This window comes from Microcebus murinus, chromosome 23 (genome assembly GCF_040939455.1).
Source record: "Microcebus murinus isolate Inina chromosome 23, M.murinus_Inina_mat1.0, whole genome shotgun sequence".
NCBI classification, from domain to species: domain Eukaryota; kingdom Metazoa; phylum Chordata; class Mammalia; order Primates; family Cheirogaleidae; genus Microcebus; species Microcebus murinus.
Window position 1 is genome coordinate 21,596,496 of NC_134126.1, and position 22,653 is coordinate 21,619,148.

At 43.5% G+C, this 22,653-nt stretch overlaps 1 protein-coding gene across 1 annotated transcript in view; it reads left to right on the plus strand.

Annotated features, from left to right (window-relative positions):
• The window catches only part of PTPN14 (protein tyrosine phosphatase non-receptor type 14), a 173,638-nt gene extending 154,239 nt beyond the window's left edge, over positions 1–19,399 (plus strand). The window contains exons 17-19 of the mRNA XM_020284420.2: positions 211–445; positions 4,347–4,510; positions 9,805–19,399. Of these exons, the coding sequence (XP_020140009.2) occupies positions 211–445; positions 4,347–4,510; positions 9,805–9,933 (528 nt within the window). The 3' untranslated portion in view covers positions 9,934–19,399. The remainder of the gene's footprint in view (positions 1–210; positions 446–4,346; positions 4,511–9,804) is intronic.
• The last annotated feature ends 3,254 nt before the right edge of the window (positions 19,400–22,653 follow it).

A 22,653-nucleotide genomic window follows, 5' to 3' on the forward strand; every position in this document is an offset into this window, starting at 1 on the left:
TCCACCGATGTAGCTTTTATTGTAAATCTTACGATTGGTCTCAGCTAAAATGTGTAGGATCTACCCCGTGATAGACACTGCACAGTGCTACTGGGTTTTAGTGATTTAGAAGCTATTTGTGTTTTCTTCTGTCTCCAGATTTTAGGATTAAGAAGGTGAGAGCTTCTTCCCCCCGACTTATTTCCCGTTTTGCTTTTGTGTGTGCTTTAGGAGGGCGGACGAACCAAAAGCCACCGATACTGGCCCAAACTGGGTTCCAAGCACAGCTCGGCCACCTACGGCAAGTTCAAGGTCACCACAAAGTTCCGAACAGATTCTGGTTGCTATGCAACCACAGGCTTAAAGGTCAAGCACCTTTTGTCTGGTCAGGAAAGAACGGTGTGGCATTTGCAATATACCGACTGGCCAGATCATGGCTGCCCAGAAGATGTCCAAGGATTTCTGTGTAAGTGTTTTCTTCCCAGCCTGTGTTTTGCCAGATTACATTTTACCAACTGCATTAACTTTCAGTCCATTGGAGATGAAATGAAAAGAGAAGATGGTGTCTCTTAAGTGGCAAAAGTATTATAACATTGAAGTATATGTCTCTTTGTTACTATGTAGAACAGAGAAGACTAATAATACGTGTCACTTTTTATATTCTGTATAACTTTTATGCAAATAAGCTAAGACTGTGATAAACTAATTGGTTCTGCCTTTAGCTACTCATTTAATCAGTGACTATACTGACACTTGCTACCATATAGATGGACCTTGAGGACATATGCTGAATGAAATAATCTGGTCACAAAAGGACAAATATTATGTGATTCCACTGATACGAGGTACCTAGAACAGGCAAATTCAGAGAGGCAGAAGTAGATGAGACGTTACCAGGGGCTAACATGGCAATGGGGAGTTACTGTTAATGGGTACAACAGTACCAACGATGTTTCTATTTGGGAAAATGAAAAAGTTTTGGACATGGATAGTAGTGATGGTAGTGCAGCATTCTGAGTATACTTAATGCCACTGAACTATATACTTAAAAATGGTTAAAATGGTAAATTTTATGTCATGTGTTCTGTTACAATAATTTTTAAAATGTAGAAACATAACATTTAAAAATAACTTTTTTTTTTTTTTTTTTTTGAGACAGAGTCTCGCTTTGTTGCCCAGGCTAGAGTGAGTGCCGTGGCGTCAGCCTAGCTCACAGCAACCTCAAACTCCTGGGCTCAAGCAATCCTCCTGCCTCAGCCTCCCGAGTACCTGGGACTATAGACATGCACCACCATGCCCGGCTCATTTTTTTTTAAATATGTTTTTAGTTGTCCAGCTAATTTCTTTCTATTTTTTTTAGTAGAGGGTCTTGGTCTTGCTCAGGCTGGTCTTGAACTCCTGAGCTCAAATGATCCTTCCATCTCGGCCTCCCAGAGCTCTAGGATTATAGCCGTGTGAGCCACCATGCCCAGCCAAATCCCTTACTGGCCCAACTGGGAAGGAGTCCCCAGGTCTCCCTGCAGATCTGTGCTTGCTAGCAGAAGCCCTGTGACCACCACGAAGGGACTGTCATCCACACCTTGGATGATGTCAAAACCTTGATTTTATTGCGATTATTCATTTAAAATGGGAGAAGTGGGGGAGAGAGAGAGAAGAATAGGTTTTCAAGACCTGAAAGATAGTGATTTACAAGTTCTAACCAAAGATCGTAATGATTACTTCTTCCTGATACAAGTATTTCATTTCTATGACAGTGACGATGGTTCTTGAGGGGCTGGACACTCAAAATGGAGAACAACAGGAAGATGGTTAGACCCAAAGGATCTCGAGCAAGAGCCAGAGAGATCAAGTGATTTGTCTGAGGTCAAATGGCCAGTTATCTGTAGCTCAGAATATTAATAAGGAGGGCAGAGGCCTTTGCAAAACTTCCCTTCCTTCTAACTGTTCTTTTTAATCCTTTCAGCTAATCTTTTGTTAATTGACTTACTTAAATTTTCTCCAGGCAGCAGCAAATGGAAACAATAAAAGTGAATCGGTTTATAGATTGACTAACAGCTCTGATGAAAGATTGAGTTTATAAGGTGTCTAAAAGTATAGTCAAGTGTATTTTTTTTTTAATTTTTTTCCAATTTTTTTTATTATAAAACATGAAATTTACTGTCTTAACCATTTTTCAGTGTACAGTTCAGGGGCATTCAGTACATTCACATTTTGGGGCAACCATGACAACCATTTTTCTCCAGAACACTTTTCATCTTGCATGTCAGATGTTTTAAATCAGAACCAATTTAGGGGAAGCCAGTCTAAATTACTAAAAAATACAGAGAGAATTTTTTAAAGAACGGAATTTATTTAAGTTACATTTTTTTAGGAAACTCAACACAAGTGTGCTACTCAGGGCCTTAGAAATGTTGGCTGTTCATTTCTTCTAGGTTTTAAAGATTTTTGCACATGTTTAAATTAGATTACCTGGATGCAGGCTACCTAAGCCAGATTGTCTCCCACACTCCAGAAGTCTCCTTGGAGCTACAGCTTGAGGAACTATGTTAATATGGTTGACAGAGGAAGCATCCATTTGAATCCAGTTTCTCTGCACTACATGAAAAACTCCATTTGAAAGTGGCATCTGCTGTATTGCCCAACATTCCTTTTATTTTTCTTCTTAAATTTGGCTCAAGTAAAGCTGTCTCTTGTATGTGAACATTGCCTTTTACCAGGCAGAATACTCAGTTGCCTAATGCCTTTTCCCTTGCAGAAAAACTGTAAAAAGAATTCCGTGCACAGTATTTATCATCTTGGTTACCAATAGTAACTACTCTATTCATCTTAGGGTATCGTCTTTCTTTTTTGTTTTGTTCCATTTCATTTTACGTTAATGCTACTTGTAATACTGCTATGAGTACTGCTGATAGTACTATTATTACTACTAGTAGTCCTCTTCATTGTAGTAATAGTTTGCTTATTTGGTCAACGACTTCAGATTATTGTGTAATTAGATAAGGTTATCAAGGAAAGCATGGTGGCTTATTAAAAGCATATTAACAAATGCTTTTAAATTAATGGAATGGTTTGAATGTATTTTTCTCTTGGTTACCAATAGTAACTACTCTATTCATCTCAGGGGATCATCTTGTTTTGTTCCATTTCATTTTACATTACTGCTACTCATGGTACTGCTATGAGTACTGCTAATAGTACTATTATTACTACTAGTAGTCCTCTTCATTGTAGTAATAGTTTGCTTATTTGGTCAACGACTTCAGATTATTGTGTAATTAGATAAGGTTATCAAGGAAAGCACGGCGACTTATTAAAAGCATATTAACAAATGCTTTTAAATTAATGGAATGGTTCGAATGCATTTTTCTCTTTAACAACTTAAGCATTTCCCCCTATTAGCCTTGTTTAAACCGTTGCATTAGGAGGAGGTTCTCCAAGCCTCAAGAACCTTTAAACCTGTTTCTCCCCTGAGCTACTGCAAAATCTAAATTGCTGATTAACTTTTGCTGGTTTTTTTGGGGGACTATCTGAGAATTACATTTATATACTTTTTTTTTTTTTTTTTGTCATGGCTATGGAAAAAAGTCATCCGGGCTTGTATCCTGTAATTTTTCTTTTGTGCCCAGTTGGCGTTGTGCACAGCCCCTGCTCAGCCCTGCCGAGCGAGGCAGATGTTGGAAGGGAGGGGGCGGGCGGGGGGACAGGGCGACCCCCTCCACCTCCCAGGCACGGCGCCTCCAGAAGGGGGGCTTATCTTGAGTCACTCGCATAACCCCCTGGAATCCATGCCGAAGAGCAGGGTCCCCAGAGTCTACTTTAAAATCCAAAACCGAAGTCAAGCCTCGGTTGACATTCGCTCATCGGCGAGGGGAAGAAAGAAGGGGCAGATGGACGCTCTCTCCCCACCAGAAATTGGCTCTGACAGGCGGGCGTTTCAAGGGGACTTAGCTGTTGTTCTGATCCCAGTCTGTTAATAGTAGGAATTGCTGTAAGTAATGTCTAGAATCATCTGCTTGGGGGACTTAGGGATTTGCAGAGGGGAAAACAGAATTTAATTTTTTTTTTTTTTTTGAAAAAAAGAACTATTTAATTTAAAGAACAAATTCTCCCATGGACTAATTGACTCCCAGCTGGTCCTCTCTGCATCCGGGAGTGTACAGTGGGTACCAGCCAAATCATTAGTGTCTTGTAAGAACTATAAATTATTGTCACTTTAAAAAAATGATTCATTAAAAAATAATAATAATAATAAATGATTCACCATCACACACACACACACACCCACCTCGCACACACACGCGCGTGCACACGCATGCATGCAAAGCCATGTAGGACTTCGGTGACACGATTTGCATTTTGTCCCGCAGCCTACTTGGAGGAGATCCAGTCGGTCCGTCGCCATACCAACAGCATGCTGGAAGGCACCACAAACCAGCACCCTCCCATCGTCGTCCACTGCAGTGCCGGGGTGGGAAGAACCGGTGTGGTCATTCTCTCTGAGCTCATGATCTACTGCCTGGAGCATAATGAAGTGAGTCCTTCTGGTCTTTCTGAAAACTCCACGTTGGGGACACACCTGTGCCCAGGCCAAACCTTTGCCGGTGCCCTTTCGTTTTCAGCGATTAATTTCCTCTCCCCCTGACCAGAGTTTCCCAGAGCCCTGGTTCCTCGTTGCAACTGTGACATTTACGACCTTGCTTATCTCTGGCCTCTCCCTGCTCCACGTAGATACCCAGATAACATAGCAGAAGAACTGAGAGTGTGCAGGAGAAATCAGTTAGGAAATTTGACTCTCGTTGGCGTCTACTTCCAGAAGTCCACAGCATTTTGTAGGCAGTCCGGTTTCGTTGTGGGTCATTTTCCATGGTGAGTTATTTGGTCCCAGATAGCTTTAGCTGTGCCTGGCATTTCTGGGATGTGTGTTTTGGAGTAAGTCCTCCGCGAAAATGTGTCTACTTGGAAAATGGTTTTCAGTCTTCAAGAGTCAGGTTTTTATTTGAAGGGGGGTTGTTTGCTTATGTGGACCGGTGACCGCGTGGCGTAGCCGAGCAGGGTGGATACTGCACGCACACGACCGTCCCCCATCTGTGCTTTGTCTACCGCCTTAGCGCTTCTCCCTGCAAAAGTGGCTACCACTGAGCTCGTGTCCACGGGCTGCGTGGCTTTCCTTTGCTGCTATGGTAAGGTTAGGAAGTTATTCTTTTTTTTTTTTTTTTTGTGGGACAGAGTCTCGCTTTGTTGCCCAGGCTAGGGTGAGTGCCGTGGCGTCAGCCTAGCTCACAGCAACCTCAAACTCCTGGGCTCAAGCAATCCTCCTGCCTCAGCCTCCCGAGTAGCTGGGACTACAGGCATGTGCCACCATACCTGGCTAATTTTTTCTATGTATGTTAGTTGGCCAGTTAATTTCTTTTCTATTTATAGTAGAGACGGGGTCTCGCTCTTGCTCAGGTTGGTTTTGAACTCCTGACTTCGAGCAATCTGCCTGCCTTGGCCTCCCAGAGTGCTAGAATTACAGGCGTGAGCCACCTCGCCCGCCCAGGAAGTTGCTCTTAGAGACTCTTGATTTTGTGTCGATGACACAAACAGCAGCCAAAGGCTACAGGATAGTTAGTTCTTCTTCCTTCTGTTTGCATTGGGCTGTAGGGTTGTGAGTCCTGTTTTTATTTTAAAGGGCTTTCCCCTTCTTCTTTTCATTGGTTGGTCCTCATAGCAGCCATGCAGAGGAGCTGTGCAAATGGCCTGTTTTACAGATGAGGAAACTGAGGCCCAGACACAGTTCTGTGAGTTGTCTTATGCCACACGGCTCTTAAGCAGCGTACCGAGGCAAGAAGCAGGTTCTTCCACATCCTGGTCCAGAGTTATTAATATTTCCTGTCTTTATCTCCACATACCAAATGCAATTTGGTTCTTGTACAGTTGCCAAATTATTTTGCTTGGAAAATTAAAAGAAACTTCTGTAGTAGTTTGGTAGTTTTTAAATTACAGGATGTCGTAATGCAGTTGTCTGGAGGAATTTATATGCTAATGCATGTATTTACTCAATAGCGTCAATGGTTTGAAAATCAGATTCCATACCCCCCCCTGCCCCCCTGTGAAGTTTGTCCTATTGAAACTTCCGGGAAAACAATAAATGCTAAGTTTAAACATGTTCAAAGGCTTTTAAAAACACCCTTGCCTATAAAAAGTTAACTTTGGAAACTTTTCAGTCTGTGCATGGGAATGTTTATGCTGCGAAAACGTAGAAGAAGGTCTATCCCAGCGGTAGCCTAATGTTAAAAAACAGAAAGACAAAAAACAAAACTTGAGCAAAATGCTCATCATGGAATCAGTTGAGATTACATAACAGAAAGTTCACTGTCTTCTTAGTTTTGACCATTTCGTCCCATATGGGATTTCTTTTTTTTTTTCTTTTATTTTCTTTTTATTAAATTTTATTACTTTTTCTCATACTTTCATTTTTTTCCCAAAAGTTAGCCAGCCATTGTTGCCTGTCTATGGGATTTCTTGTGGGTTTGCTTTCCTGTGCCCTGTTACTATGAGAGGTGTCTAGTACAATGAGTAACTTGCCACCAATCCCAGTCCACCCAGAGCTAGGAAGAACAGAATAAGGGGAAGGGGGGTCAGTCTGCACCCGGCTCGTGCCTATCTGAGCTCACGCTGGTGGTTCTAGGGAGGAAGGAGGCCCTCCTCTTCACCTCCCCACTTTAGTTGTCTTTTCCTCCCTCTCGTGTCATTTCTGTCACCAAATTCCCTTTCTTTTCTTCATTCTTCCTTTGCTCCCCTTTACCCCTTTTCAACTCAAGAAGCCTTTCTGTCCCTCTCACCTGACATGAAAGGTGGTCCTTGAGCTCTTCAGGGACCCATGGGGGGCTCAGTCTCAGCAAGGTGCCAACGTGGGGGCCCACTGAACACCAGGTGGTAGAACACAGGGGACACATATCACAGCCAGCACGGTCTGAGCGAGGGATTTGGCCAGCAGGGCCGCCTGTGCACTTAGTGAAGGCTCAGATTGGTTCAGTTTTCTGCGTGTGTCCAAACATAGCGGATTTCCTCAATGCCCAACTGCACGCCAGAACGTTCTCTGCCGGGACGTGGTCAGTCCAAAAAGAACTTCTGTTCCCATTGATATTCAAAGATAGCAAGATGACTCATATTTTTCACTTCCCTTACCCCAGCACAAATATAGCCAGCCTTATCTGCACCATTTCCCATGGTTGCTGTTGGTAAGTGGTTGGGGGTGGTGGTGGAATTCTCTGCTTCGTTCTGATGCTCTCGCAGGCCTGGCTTATAAGATTCAAGCTCCCATTTCAGGAGGAGAGTGGGAGACATGTTTAGTTTATTTGTGTGTTAAACAAAGATTTTGACAAATAAATATGAAAGTATGTGTCCTTGCTTTTCTCCTGTCCAAAACTTCCCTGCCTTCTTTCCACAGCTTCTGGATTCGGTATACTTTGTATTTTTGTCTGTAATTAATGCAGTTGTAATTTTGTAGTGAAAGGGCTTTTCTTTTTCTCGGGTTCTTCCCTCTTAGTCTCATTCTAAACACAGAGAAGTTGAGCAGGACAATGAAACGAAGATGCTTGCGGCGAGGTTGGTGGCTGTGAGGTAGGATTGGAGGGGACAGCTGTCCCAGGCTGCTCCAAAAGGCCCAGCACGTTTGGTCACTGAGTGTTAGCTGGAATGTTTTAAGGCCCATCCAGTTTTTCAGAAGTCACTGGTTTTGTGATTTGCGGTAAACTCTTGGTCGCCTGGATGAAGCTGTCTGCCCTTGCTATAGCTAATTACACAAGGTCAGGTTCACCCTAGCCAAAGTGAGCAGATGTCTCGATCTTGCTGCTTTTCTGAGTAAGTTCTCTCTCCTTCCTAGAGTGAGGAGGAGAGCATGTCTTACAGGCAAGACTGAGCAAGTGTCACTGCCTCTTTGGGTTAGGGACAGTTAACAGCAGAGCCCGTGGGCGTGAATCTTTAAGGCAGCTGGGACCCTTGCATTGAGGACCAGGGGAACCTTCTTTGCCTTGTCTCCAAACTGCTCCATATCAGACAATACCATGCTGTCATTTGGACTGAGTCTGGTAGGTTACTGAGATGGAGCTGACCATAGTGGATGAGGAGGTAGAGGTAATGGGGGTGGGGTAGTGGTGGTGATAAATGATAAAAAATAATAACAGCTAACCTGTGTTTTGTGTTTATCATGTATAAGTACTCTTCTAAGAGGCTTGCAGTGTGAACTCAAGTAGCCTTCGCAATAGCACCGTGAGATAGGTCCCGTTAGTACCCTTGTATAACAGAAGAGAAACTGAGTCACAGGGACATGAAGTATAATGTGCCTATGTCCCACAGCCAGGAAGTGGGGAGCTGAGATTCAGCAGACGAAAGCTGACCCAGAGCCTGTTGTTCTTAACTCTTGTGTGATCCTGCCTCTCTCTGCTAAAGCCTTTGGCCAGTATGGGAGAAGAGCAGCCTCACTCCCTCCATCCGTGTGTCTTCAGTGCCTAGCACAGAGCAATGCTCATCAGACATGGTGTTAAGTTCATTATTAGGTGGCTCTACGTTTATATCACAATGCTTGTCCCTTTGGAGTATAATTTAGGCAAACACCTACTTGTTATAATCTGGGCTCCATATTTTGGCTCATAGTTCGAAGATTCACGTGCCCTTTTTTCTCTTATTACCAAGGGACTTTGACTTTGTCCCTGTTAAGTCTTTGGTGTGCATTTCTTAGTCGGTTTTGGAAAAGAGCAACTATTAGGGATGGCACGTGTTGTATGATAGCTTCCCAGAATTTGGAAATAGCCGAAGTTATTTTTCAAGGTTTGAAGATGACGAAGGAAGGCGTGCAGCTAGGTTCTTATTATTTGACTTTAAATGCTTGCTCAGCCCTTGATAACTGCTCTGGGTCGAAAGCTCCCAGAGCAGAGTGAATGTCCCAAGGCCACCATGGCCTCAGTGGAGTGGAGGTACTTCAGCCACGCGTGTGCTGCTGGCCCGGGAGGGACAGACACGGTAAGGGCGAGGAGACACCGACAGAGCCTCTGGTCTGTCCAAGCACCTGCAACCCACCATGTTAATTTCCTCCCATGGATGACAGTTATGTATTTTCAAATAATTCACATATAGGCAATCTCATTTAACACTCAAGATGTTTTCAGTTAAAGGTTTACACTCCAGATGTGACCGGTGTTCAGAAACTGTGCTTCGATGTTTTAAAGCCTTACACATAAATTATCTCACTTGATCATGACCGCAACCCTGTGAGATAGCAGGAGGAATATAATTGCATTAGTAACATATTTATCAATGTTAACAAAGGAATAAGGAGTCATATTTATCGAGCACTCACTGTGTGCTAAATGCTTTACATGCGTTTCATCCTTCGATCCTGCAAGGTGGGTACTACTTATTGGAAATAGTTATTGGAAATGTTATTGGAAACGTAACTGACTCGGGCAAGGCCACACTGCTGTCTGAAGACAGCATTCTTATCCTTATTTTACACATGAGGAAACTAAGACTCCCCAGATGCCTTCAGTCCCATCACTGGGTTGTAGTGGCGTCGAGAGTCCCAGTCCCCGTCGGGTTTAACTCCAGCCTCCCGGTCTTGTCCAGCAGACTGGGCCGTGTCTAAAAGGGCACACCACCGACACTTGGTGACCAGCTTTTCCAGTTGCTGGTTGAGACTCTTGGATTCACAGAAACTAGCAGGGACAGAGTCCTCCTCTGCCGGGCACGGGCCGCGGGTGGATGGATGCCCACTCCTGCGTGGGGGGCGTGGCCCGGCGAAGCTTCTGGTCTCAGGAGCCTGTGCTTTTTTCTCTTCTCTTGCAGAAGGTGGAAGTGCCCATGATGCTGAGGCTCCTCCGGGAGCAGAGGATGTTCATGATCCAGACCATCGCCCAGTACAAGTTCGTCTACCAGGTCCTCATCCAGTTCCTCCAAAACTCCAGACTCATTTAAGCTCACGGAGGAGGGGATGCTCCGGACAGCACCCGCTCCCCCGGCAGGGGGCTGGCGCCAGGCAGGCCACGGCTCTCTTGAAAGCAGGAGCCCAGATGATTCACACAACCCATGTATTATTTTATATGAGATAATTTATTTTTTCCCCCTTCGGAATAACTTTTGTGAATTATTCTGATGCGGTTTTCGCGCTAATGTGCTTTCTCACCTGAACCACATTTTGACTGATCTGCATTGTAATTTGTCAGTAAGTAGGGAAGGTTGCCCGGTGGTGGTGGTGGATCGTTTTGGGGACAGAGGCATAAGGGAACCCATCTCTAATGAAGTTGCAGCCAGATTTGTAACCACCCCTGAAATTAATCGGCTTCATTGCTGATGTCCAAATCAAAGATGGCAAGAAAATGAATGCATCCGGAAATGTAAAGAAAAGGGGCCAGGACTCTTTCCTGAAGGAAAAAAAAAACACTATTCTCTTATATATGGGGGCTCATGAGCTTGATGGACAGCTGGTTTCCTGTCTTCTTCCTTTCTGCCCCATTTTAGTAACCTCTTTTCCCTCCTCTCCCCCTGCCCCACCCTGACTTCACCCCCCAAACTTGAGTTAAAGACAGCAACAGCTAAAGAAAAAATGTTCCCTTTACAATGCCAGGATTACCATCTTTCGGGCTGCAAGAGGAGCTCTGTGCTGTATGTTTCTTGACCGCTCCTTTCTCTGGCCTCTGGAGCTTGTGCATTCCTGCTGGGACTGTCCCCTGGGTATTTGCTACTTCTCTCCATTTGCACCATAGACCCCCCTCCCCCACATCTGGTGGCATTGAGGCGTGGGCCAGTCCATTGGTGCAGCTCAGCCTCTTGCCTGATTGAGACAGGGTAGTTGACCAGAGTGGGAAGAGAAAGGAGTCAGGCAGGGCCTTGATAATAGGGTCTCATTTAACACATTGACTGCCATGCTAGAAAAAAATTTTTTTTTCCTGAGGGCCACGGTGTTTTATTATAAAAATAGAATACAAACTTTGAAAACAAAATGATCCTTTCTAATTTAATGAAAAATGTATTATTTTTTATTCTGTGCATGAGTTATATGCAACTTGAAAAATAGTTCTCACCGTTCACAAGGTGAAGAGACACGTGAGTAAACGTATGCTTCATGAGGCCCCGGGCTCAACACTAGCGTGAGTTAAATACAACTCACACGGCAGTTAATGTGTTAAATAAGATGTGTGTGCTGGACGGAGACCCAAGGTCGAAGGGCTGGGTGTGTTCCATCTTTCCGCCAGTCACTAAGTCATGGGAAATGTACAAAGGAAGCACTTGGGGAGGATGATTTATGGGAGCTGTTTGGCACTTAGGCAGAGGGGCCCTGTCCAGGAGCCACACAAAGTGTGACCCCCGCCCTGTGCTGGTGTCTTCTTTAGGTTTTGGCCTGCAGAAGCAGAATTCATCCCACTCAGAAACCTGTAGTCCAGATCTTGGCCTACTGATGAAAGATGGTAGAATCTGTCACTCACAAAGTCCTTTGCTTCCTTCCTTTTCTCCATATAACCTACTCTCTGGTCAGTTCTGGTGTTCACTACCCTCAATTTGAAGCTTATTTCTTAGTTTCTTCTTATGATTTCATTGGTTGGTGTCCTTCTTATTTTTTTTTTTTTTTTTCTTTTTTGAGACAGAGTCTTACTCTTTCACCCAGGCTAGAGTGCAGTGGCATCATCATAGCTCACAGCAGCCTCAAACTCCTGGGCTCAAGCAATCCTCCTGCCTCAGCCTCCCGAGTAACTGGGACTACAGGCGCATGCTGCCATGCCCAACTAATTTTTTTATTTTTCATTGAGGCTGGGTCTCAATCTTGCCCAGGCTGGCCTCAAGCAGTATTCCTGCCTTGGCCTCCCAAAGTGCTGGGATTACAGGTGTGAGCCACTGTGCCCAGCCTGAATTTCTTTGGTTAATACACAATAAATCATATTCTGCACATTTTCTCGTTCACTGAATTTTTGGAAAATTTCCTTTTTACATGTAGTTTTTTTTTTTTTTTTTTTTTTTTTAGACAGAGTCTCACTTTGTTGCCCAGGCTAGAGTGAGTGCCGTGGCATCAGCCTAGCTCACAGCAACCTCAAACTCCTGGGCTCAAGCAATCCAGCTGCCTCAGCCTCCTGAGTAGCTGGGACTACAGGCATGCGCCACCATGCCCGGCTAATTTTTTGTATATATATTAGTTGGCCAATTAATTTCTTTCTATTTATAGTAGAGGTGGAGTCTCTCTCTGGCTGGTTTCGAACTCCCGACCTTGAGCAATCTGCCCGCCTGGGCCTCCCAGAGAGCTAGGATTACAGGCGTGAGCCACCTCACCCGGCCTACAACTTTTTAATGATTGTTCCATTACTGCTTTTTTTTCCTCCTTGAGCTAAAAAGACAAAGAAGGTATGGCATCACATCAACCAGGAAGAGCTCACCTTTGTGACTTCCTGTCACCACATACCGACAGATAGATACCGAAGTAGAGTCCCCATTAACTACTTGTGAATATGAATCAACCCAGTCTCACATCTGGCCAGCGGTGGTCTGGTTGTACTCTGTATTTAGACTCAGAATATCTAAGGATGGAGGACTTCCTCTTTCTCTCTCTCCTACTTCAGGGTGTGAAGAATCGGTCAAGAAGTAGGACTTCAGCTGAGCTTTGTAGATTCTAGAATTTTGGTGTGCGTTCTGAGAAGAAAACCATGAGTATCACATCTATGTTCAGTGGAATAGAGCCTCTAACTGTTACTATGAGAAGCTCATCAGCAGGCAAAAAGGTGTTTGTTTTCTTTCCGTAGAGATTTTTTTCATCCTTGGGATGTTCTATAAGGGACGTTTTAACGATTGGTCTCCGTTACTGGTTTATTGCACAATGAAGAACATCACTATTTATCTGTCATTTCTGAGCACCGGCACGGGAGCTGTTAAATGTCTCATGTGGGCAGCACGTAGATCTGGTATCTCTTTGAGCTCATCACTCATGGGCTTCCTTTTAACTCATCCACTGTTCCCACTGCTTGCTATGGGAATGTTCGTCAGTGCACACAATGCAGGGAGGAAGCAGGTTAACTATCCAACTTCCTAGCCAAAGTTTGTATTGAAACCCAAAGGAAAACATTGAAAAGTTATTCCACATACCTCATTTTTAAAGACAAACGCTTTTGGTTTTTGTAGTGCGTTTTGCATTCTTTTTCACATCTCCGGTAAATGCCAACATAGCTCCTGTTAAATTAGCAGCAGCCATTTAAAGTCCTTTCAGTGGCATCTGCATAATAATTGCTCAGAGATGCTTCGTATCTGGGAAGCAAGCCAACAAATAAACCTTGAAGCAAAGTGTATTAAATTAGTTACCTAGTTAGAGCTTTTGGAATGATTTTCCCATGTTGTATCCAGTCTGAAGCTAGAGCTGTCAGCGTCTGTGGCTGCAGTTTGAATTCGAAGGGAGAAAATTAAAAATGGAAGGGGAAAAAAAAAAAAAGATACCATCACACAACAAAGTCATCAAACATTTTCCGGCCTCTGGTTTTGAGGTTTTCCAGTTGAACTGTTTTGTTTCCTTTGCCTGCACACATTTGGATACACTGACCCAAGGTGTTCATCCTTATTTACTGTGGTCCCTGGATCATGGGGCTGAATTTGACATCTTCATCCTGGAGATGAGATGAACCTGCTGGCGGACAGTTCAGAGGTGTGTCCTGCTGAACTCTCTTTGGTTTCCTTGTGTTCTAAGGAGATACCACCCCTAGTGAGCGCCAATGGTAGCATTTACAGATATCATTGACATTTATACACACCCCTTTCCTTGGATAGGAAGTAAGGGAAGATTTACCATATTAAAGAAAGATGTCCAACACTGATATTTCTTTTGCAATCTTTGAGTAATAAGCCTTTGGGGGAAGTTAAGTTGAGAGAATTTTACAGTCTTTGTGGTTCTCAATTTAAAAAAAGGAACTACCTTTTAAATTATAATTAAACTGTCATTGTTTGCATAAGTGTCACTGGGCTCTCTCTGGAACCCTTCCTCCTTCAGCCTGAATGCTGCAGGGTCTGTGTAGACTCTGCTGGGCACGGGCCCTGTGGGATTTTACCCCAGGCCAATTCTTAGCCCCTGTCCTGCCTTGTCTCAGCTTTTGCTTGTCAGTTATAAGCTGACAGGAGTTCTAGAGCAGTCTGAGCAAGAGTGAGACCCCTCTCTACAAAAGATTTAAAAAATTAGCAGGGCGTCCTGGCGTACACCTGTATGTTGTCCCAGCTACCTGGGAGGCAGAGGCAGGAGGATCAAGGAGTTCAAGGTTACAGTGAGCTGTGATGACACCACTGCACTGCTTTCTGGGCAACATAGTGAGACCTTGTTTACAAAAAAAAAAAAACTAAAACAAAAAAAACACCCATTCTGGTGAGGATAGTAGGTCAGCATTTTTATCCAGATGACTACATTTCTTTTCTTTTCCAGCTTAATATAGGCTTACCCATATGGAATTTCCAACAGCTGACCATATATATAGAAGGTTCCTGTGGATCAACCTAATATGTACAGTTTCTTTCTTCCCCCTGATATAGTATGGATCCCAACACCAGAATGGGCATGGAAGCATTTGCAGTGGGCAACCTGGCTCTTTTTAGGAACCTGCTACCTTCTTAAGCTACCATTGCCTCACTTTCTGAGTGGGCTGCCTTCTGGGGCTTAGAAGTCACAGAGGTGACAGTGCACTGTTGGCTCTGACAGGCTGGCTTGATTGGCAGGCACATGGCTGTGGGGTCTTGAGCAGCCGTCCTTTCTTGGGGTACAGTCTGCATTAGCTGACCTTGGCCTCATTGTAGAACATAATATATGGGTCCCCAACGTGTCCTCAGTCAAAAAAACAATCTCTCTCTCTAGCTTCCGGTGGTGGTTAATAGTAAAAACGAGTACAGTCAGCCCTCCATATCCGTGGCTTCTTCATCCATGGGTTCAACTAACTGCAGACCAAAAATATTCAGAGAAAAAAAAAATTCTCCACAGAGTTCTAAAAAGCAAATGGAATTTGCCGCTTGCTGAGTACTACGTTGAACTCGTGCAAATGAAGTGATGTGTAGGCATTCTTTTAGGGGTTTTAAGTAATCTAGAAATGATTTAAAGTAGATAGGAGGGCTGGGCACTCACTCCTGTAATCCTAGCACTCTGGGAGGCTGAGGCGGGTGGATCGTTTGAGCTCAGGAGTTCAAGACCAGCCTGAGCAAGAGCGAGACCCTTTCTCTACTAAAAATAGAAATTAGTTGGACAACTAAAAATATACAGAAAAAATTAGCCGGACATGGTGGCGCATGCCTGTAGTCCCAGCTACTCGGGAGGCTGAGGCAGGAGGATCGCTTGAGCCCAGGAATTTGAGGTTGCTGTGAGCTAGGCTGACACCACAGCACTCTAGCCAGGGCAACAGAACGAGACTCTGTCTAAAAAAAAAAATGAAAAATAAAAAAATAAATTATATAGGAGGATGCACATGGGTTATATGCAAATTACTGCACCATTTTATATAAGAGTTTGGTATCCAAAGGGGTCCTGGAACCAGTACCCTGTAGATAATCAAGGGACGGCTGTACAGTTACTGATGTTCATTAGGGGAAGATATGTCAATCCTTTGAGGCGAGCAGGAGAGAGTACGGGGCATCCCGAGATGTGTGCCAGGGAACACAGATTCAAGGGATGGCATTGAGTTTGGCCCTTGTTGGTGATGATCTATCCATCATTCATTCTCCATGTCAGGAATAACTCTCTCCGGCTCTTAGAGTGAGGCATTTCCAGAAGCACCACGTAATCACGGTTGGGTTCTCACATTGGCCCTTCTTGATAATTCAGCTTCCCCATGTCTTACCAGGGATTCTGCTGCTGCTGTGTTTTGTTTCATTGCCATGGGTTTGAACAGATACTTATCATGCTCTTATCTAGTGATTTCTTTTCGTGAGCAGAATAACAACGCATCCAGCGTTGCCTATAAAGGGAGCAATTTGGGACTCCCATGGAAACCACACCGATTTTCCCCTGGCCCTACAGCTTTATGGTAGATAAACTAGTTGGCCCCATAGAATGGAAATAATCCTAGTTGGCCCTGTACGATGGAAATAAAGTTCTAAGATGTTAAAGTTTTTAAGCATTTGGCAATTCCCGTGAGCTCTGAGCAAGGGAGCGGAATGGTTCTTGCCTTAACCGCAGCTTCTAAGACATTTGGGGGCAAAAGATCTCACTAATGCTTCTGTCAAAAGTGGCAGCAACTTGGCCCGGGAAAAATGTGACGGTGCAGGTGATCAACTCCTGCCAACCCAAATGTGTTGTCCAAAGTCACTGCTGTTCGGGTGGTTCCGTGAAACTCAACCACCTGTTTGCCCAGTCAATACTCAACCTTCATCCTGCCTACTCTCAGCTTTTGTGTTTTCATTATAAACTCAAGGTAGGTGAGAATTTTTATCCAGAAGGCCACCTTTATGATCTTGTCTGGCTTAATATAGCTACATCTTCTTTCTCCAGGCCAAACTAAGAAGTTCCCTATTAAAATGTCCACGAACCTGGCATTAAATATCTGTCATCAGTCGATTTCATAGACTGGAAAAGGTATTATTGCTTGGTCCGGTAAAGGGGAGGGTGTGCTTCAGGTCCTACTGCTCAGAGCTCTGTTCAGCCTCCCCGCGTTAAAAATAAATTCAAGGACATTGAGTTATAAGGCAGGAGGGCTGGAGCTGCTGGGCAGCCCAACTATGACAGGCATCCGCATAGAAAGTCACCGCTGCTCCTGCCATGCTTTGGGCCATTGGGATCATTCTTTTCCGTAAGTGCTGTAAGCTTGCCCAGAGAGGAGCTTTAAAGAGGAGAAGAAGAGGAAGGGTTTTCAGATCAGCACTGAAGTTGCTATCTAAATGTTCTTTGATTCACAAATGATTTTCTGAACTCTGGAACATCTCCTACCTTCTCCTTCCCTTTCTATAATATCAGAGTGATGGAGACTAGGAAGCCCCCCCCCCCCCCCGGGAAAGATGCCTACAGTGTTGGGATCTGTTTCACCCTTGTTTTTTTTTGAGACAGAGTCTCACTTTGTTGCCCAGGCTAGAGTGAGAGAATGAGTGCCATGGCATCAGCCTAGTTCACATCAACTTCAATCTCCTGGGCTCAAGCGATCCTCCTGCCTCAGCCTCCCGAGTAGCTGGGACTACAGGCATGTGCCACCATGCCCTGCTAATTTTTTGTATATATATTTTTAGTTGATCAATTAATTTTTCTATTTTTAGTAGAGACGGGGTCTCACTCAGGCTGGTTTCGAACTCCCGACCTCAAGCAATCCACCTGCCTCGGCCTCCCAGAGCACTAGGATTACAGGCGTGAGCCACCGCGCCCGGCCTACCCTGGCTTGGGTTTTACGCTGTGTCCTCACTGCTGAGTTGGGGCTTGATGCTTGTGATGGGTTGTGACGCCTGGTTTATCGTATTTGCCTGGTTTTCCTGCACCGTCTGCCCTCGCCCGCCACTGGTGCCCTTCCTTGCCCGGCAGCCTTGTCCGGGGAGGGTTCTGCTTGCCCGCGTGGCTCTCAGAGTTTGCAACCCAGCTCCTGCGCGCTCTGATTCCTCTCGCCTGTGACCTCGGGGCTGCTAGAGAGCGTCTTCTCCTTACGGCAAGTCACATTTATAACCAGGGCACAAAAACCGGGAGGAAGGCACATACAGTGGCTATAGCATTCCTTGCCTTGTTGGGGGGAATGGACGGAGCCGTTCTGTGACAACCCTGTCTTCGTTCCCAGAGCCGCTCAGTCACTTAGGGCTCTGCCGACTCGTCCCGTGTCTTCATTTGCTTTATGGGTCAACTCTCAACAGCACACTTTCTCTTTTCTTTACCTACCCTGTTTGTGCAACCCCTACAAAGAGAATTAAATCTAGTCATAGAGAGTCACTAGTTTAAACCTTACCAAATTATGTAATTAGGAAATTTTAAGTTTTAAAAAGATGCATATAGCATTTCAAGGAATAAGACCTGGCAAAAGAAAATAACTAGAATGAAAATAGCCGGAAAACTCAGCCACCAGGAAGCTGCACGTAACTACTGTTTTGCTCCCTTGCTGATACAAACTGTCACTCAGCACTAGAAGAAATGAAAGGGAAGATAATATCGGTTCTGTTTAAAACAGTGATTGCAGGAGTATTTATTTCATTATTTATTTCAAGGTGAATTTATGTAGATTCACAGGGGCTACACTTGGCTTCATAACATGTACTCAAGACTAAGTTGTTTCCAGCTTCTTCCTGCTGGGCCACGTTCCCTAAGGGTTCTGGTGAAACAGGTAAACCTCTGGGCTGGGCTGCCTAGGAAGAAGTAGGGTAAGCTGTCCATTCCATCTGTATGTAAGTTACCCTCTTTTTTTTTCTTCTTCAACTTCCTCCTCCATGGAAACAGATTCCATCTCATCCTGAGGATAAAGTTGAAAAGATTGGGTCGGGATCTTTTTGTGCCTTGGGGTGGAACCTTTTGCTAACATCTCAGGAATGCTGCTTTGAGTTTAGCTAGGATGGCCCTCAGAGCCTGGCATTCCCTGTGTCTCTCGGGGGGCCTCCCAGCTCCCTAAAACGGAAGGCTGCAAATCAGAGAGCCCTTTTCTTTCCCCGACACTTGAACACTGTAAAATTTTATTGCAGTTTCCTTTGAACCTTCTTGCCACTGTTTGGAATCTTAAAAAATCCATTAACTTTATCTTTTCAAACATAAAGTTACTCTTCATTAGAGATGATTTCCTGTCTATGTCCTTTGTCCCTTCAATATTCAACTAACCTGCTAGAAGATATTCCTAAATGGGAAAAAGAAAAGAAAAGGTTTACATATGCAGATGACTATTAAATGTATAGCCTTATGTAACTTAGGTTACATCAAACTAACCTAGTTTGTTTCACTGGACTGTTTTTGTGCTACTTCATTCAGTATTTTTTGATGCTTTCCTTGTTCTGTGTTTTTGTAAAATGTTGTGACTTTTGGTATCGTTCAAAACAATTGACGTTGAATAGGTTTTGTTTTGAAACGATGCACAGACAAGTCCCAGACTTAGAAAATCAGTTTGTTCTTGAGGTTGCTGGATCAGCCCACAGAAGCGGACTGACCCTCCAACACAGCCGAAAGGTGTAGGGCTCTGTCAGTCAGATCTGGTTGGCTTTTGTGGGCTGACCTAGAAATTTAACCACCACCTGTTACATTGTTGCCGTAAGAAATCCATTCCAGGTTGGCACTTGGGATCCTGAGAATACAGTTTCTTCCTTGCAAGATGGAAGCCCAATCTCTTAACTACCAAACTGCAGTTGTAAATGGGGGGGGAGAGGGATGAGAGGTTTCTAGGACATTCCCTAAGTTGGGGAGTGACTTTATCAATATTCATGTCAACTGTACTTTGGTATAGACTCCCTATCGATTTAATAATATTAAAAGCCTTAAATAAAACTATGCATGCTATTCTATGTGCTATTTTATATCAGTAAATAAGCTTATGCTTGCCAGTTTTATACGCAGTGATGAGGAGTGTATAAAACTGACTTTGACAGTATTTTTTGCACTGTTTCCTATCTGTTTTTATAAAGTCTTATTTAGATATTGGTCTGAGTTGATATTCTCACTGCCCCTGTCGTTGCTGTAAAATGTTTCAATATGTGCCTTTACAAATGTGAGATCTTTATTCTAACCTTTTTTTTGTAAAAGATATCTATTGATTTCCACATGCAATAAACCATTTTTTTTTTCAGAGAAAACATGTCTTCTAACTCTTTACTGTATATATTTTTGCATTAGTTGAAAGCACTTATTATATCTCTTACTTTTAGGATTATTTTCCTAGGCAAAAGTGCCTACTATCTTAATTTTCTAAAGCCCATTTATTGCTACCCACTTTTTAGTCCCACATAATCCGATCATACTGAAGCTTCAGTTAAGTTCTCATGGTTGGAAGAAACCTGAAAGGTTGTGATCACTAGGCGAATCCAGTGAAGGGTACATAGAAATGGGTCTTTTTCACAAAATGCAATGAGTGATAGCCCTCATTAAGCTCCAAGGCCCCCCTCACCTGTCACCACTGTCATTTGTTCAGGTACCAAACTGTTGATGCAGAAAAGGCAGGCACCAGGCTGCTAGAGAAAACCCAAATTCTTGCTTTTGTCTTCTCAGCTTTTTAACTGCTCATCCCACCTCTAGGTTTAACCCTTTGCACTCGCTTGCTTTTTTCTCTTGCTGCTGCTGATGCTAACCGTGTTGAGTCACATTCGACATCCCAGTGCAAAGGTTTAAGGTTGCTGCCCTGTCCCAGATGTTCACCCAGTATCTGCCATAGCACATACACAGTGAGCCCCCCGTAATGTGGGTGGACACTTTATGTATCTTTGGTAAAGTAGCAGGTGAATGTAACAACTCTACCAGTAACCCTTGAACTGCCTCTGTCACCACACAAGGGGACATTTGACTACCAGAGGTCCCAGCTAGTGTCACATCATAAAAGTGAGAATACTGGAAGCTAATCTGGAGTGAGAGATGGCAAGCACATCTCATTAAAACTATAAATAAATGTATATGGCGACTGGGGCAACACAACGATGATAATTCTTGAAAAAAAGACTATGTAATGTTTCAAAAGAATAAAATATGCCAATTGTTGGAGAGAAATGTAGAATGGCAGGAGAATAGGTACACTGATTTGTTTTCTCATTCATGAGTAAAATAGACCGTTTTCTTTTGTTGACAGAAAAAGTAGAGATCAAATCATGTAACTTAGAAATAAAAGAGTGACCACTAGGAGACCTATTTGTTTCCAAATACACTATTTCTTGTAGCTCTTGCAGAGCTGGGGAAGAAAATTTTAAAACAGAAACAGAGAAAAAAACTCCCCCAATACTAAAGATAGATATTAGAAACAGTAACAAGGAACACACCAATATACAATAACATGACAACAGGATCAAACGTGTCTATGTGATTTTATATTTTTTTTAATAACAAATGGGGAAAACTCACCAGACTTACCAGTTATAATAAGAAATATAATGGGAAAAGAAGAATTTGTAACAGCTAAAGAAAACAAAATCTAGGAATTAAGAATGTGTAAGACTTGTGTAAACATAAAGACCTCCTGAAGCAAAACTCAAGACAAAACTGACCACATTCTTGAGTAGGGAGACTCATGAAGAGGTCACTTCTCTGTATACCAGTAACTCCAATGCAAGTCCCATAAAAATCACAACAGCACTTTGGGTAAGGTAAGAAAAGGCCAAGGGGGGGGGGCACTTGTCTAAATGATTCTAAAGATACTTTGGGTGGTTAAACATGGGAAGATCGTCAGAAAAATTCAAGGGAACACAGAAGAATTAGCCCTAGTGTATAATAAAAGTTTTGCAATGCAACAATAATTAAAGGAATATTCTGCTGGCACGAGAATAGACAACTCAATGGCATGAAATACGCAGAAATAAACCAAAGAATTAGGGGAATGATAACAGCACTATTTCAAATCAGCAAGGGAAAATAAATCATTCAGTAAATGATGCTAGCATAAATGGCTAGCAATTTTGAAAATTAAAGTTATTAGAGTACAATAGAATACCTTATTAAACAATTCCAGATAGATCAAAGACTTAAAAATAGTTTTATTTCTTTTCTTCATTTAAGGATGAAAACGATCTGTATTTGTATAGCAAGTGTCATAAATGGTAAAGTTAATGGACAGCCAGAGTAAAAAATATATTTTTAATACATGACAAAGAGCTAATACCACAATATACATTGAGCTCATAAATTATTATGAAAGACATGAACAAATAGCAAAATGGGCAGTGGCCATTGTGGTGTTATGGAAAGATACTTGGTCTTTGTCCCCAGTTCCTGGCATACAGCACCTAAAACCCTTGGAATTTTGTAATGAGGGTGATAGAAGCCTCCTTTGTTCTAATGAGGCAACTGTTGGCAGGCCCCTAGACAGCTTCAGGATGGGAGTTGGTCTGCAGAAAGACCAGCCCTTGATTAGAAGCTTAGAACTCTCAACCCTACCCCCAACCTCTGGGGAAGGAAGAGGGCCTGGGAATTGAGTTATCACCAACGCTCAATGATTTAACCCATCATGGCCTATGCAATGGAACCTCCATAAAAACTCCTAAACAATGAGTTTCAAAGATGAGTGTGGTGGCATGCATGCCTGTAGTCCCAGCAACTTGGGAGGCTGAAGCAGGAGGATCGCTTGAACCCAGGAGTTCAGGTCCAGGCTGAGCATCATAGCGAGCCCCTGTCTTTAAAAATAACAATGCAAAACAAAACAGCAATGGAGTCTGGAGATCTTGTGTGTTGGCGAGCACATCCACATGCAAGAAGAGTGGCACCCCACAACTCCATGGGAACAGAAGCTCCTGTGCTCCAGACGCTTCCAGATGTCACCCTATGCTCACCCTCTGTACCTCTTCATCTGCCTGTTCGTTTGTATTCTTTATATTATAATAAGCCAGTAATAGATAGTAAAGTGTTTTGCAGAGTTTTGTGAGCCTTTCCAGAAAATTACTGAACGTGAAACAAGGGGAGGGTGTGTGTCATTGGGAACCCCGTGACTTTGTAGGCAGGTCAGACAGAAGTGTGGGTCACCTGGGAACCTGACACTTGTGACTGTCATCTGAAGTGAGGGCAGTCTTGTGGGACTGGGTCCTTAAACCTATGCATTGTGACACTAACTCTAGGTGTTA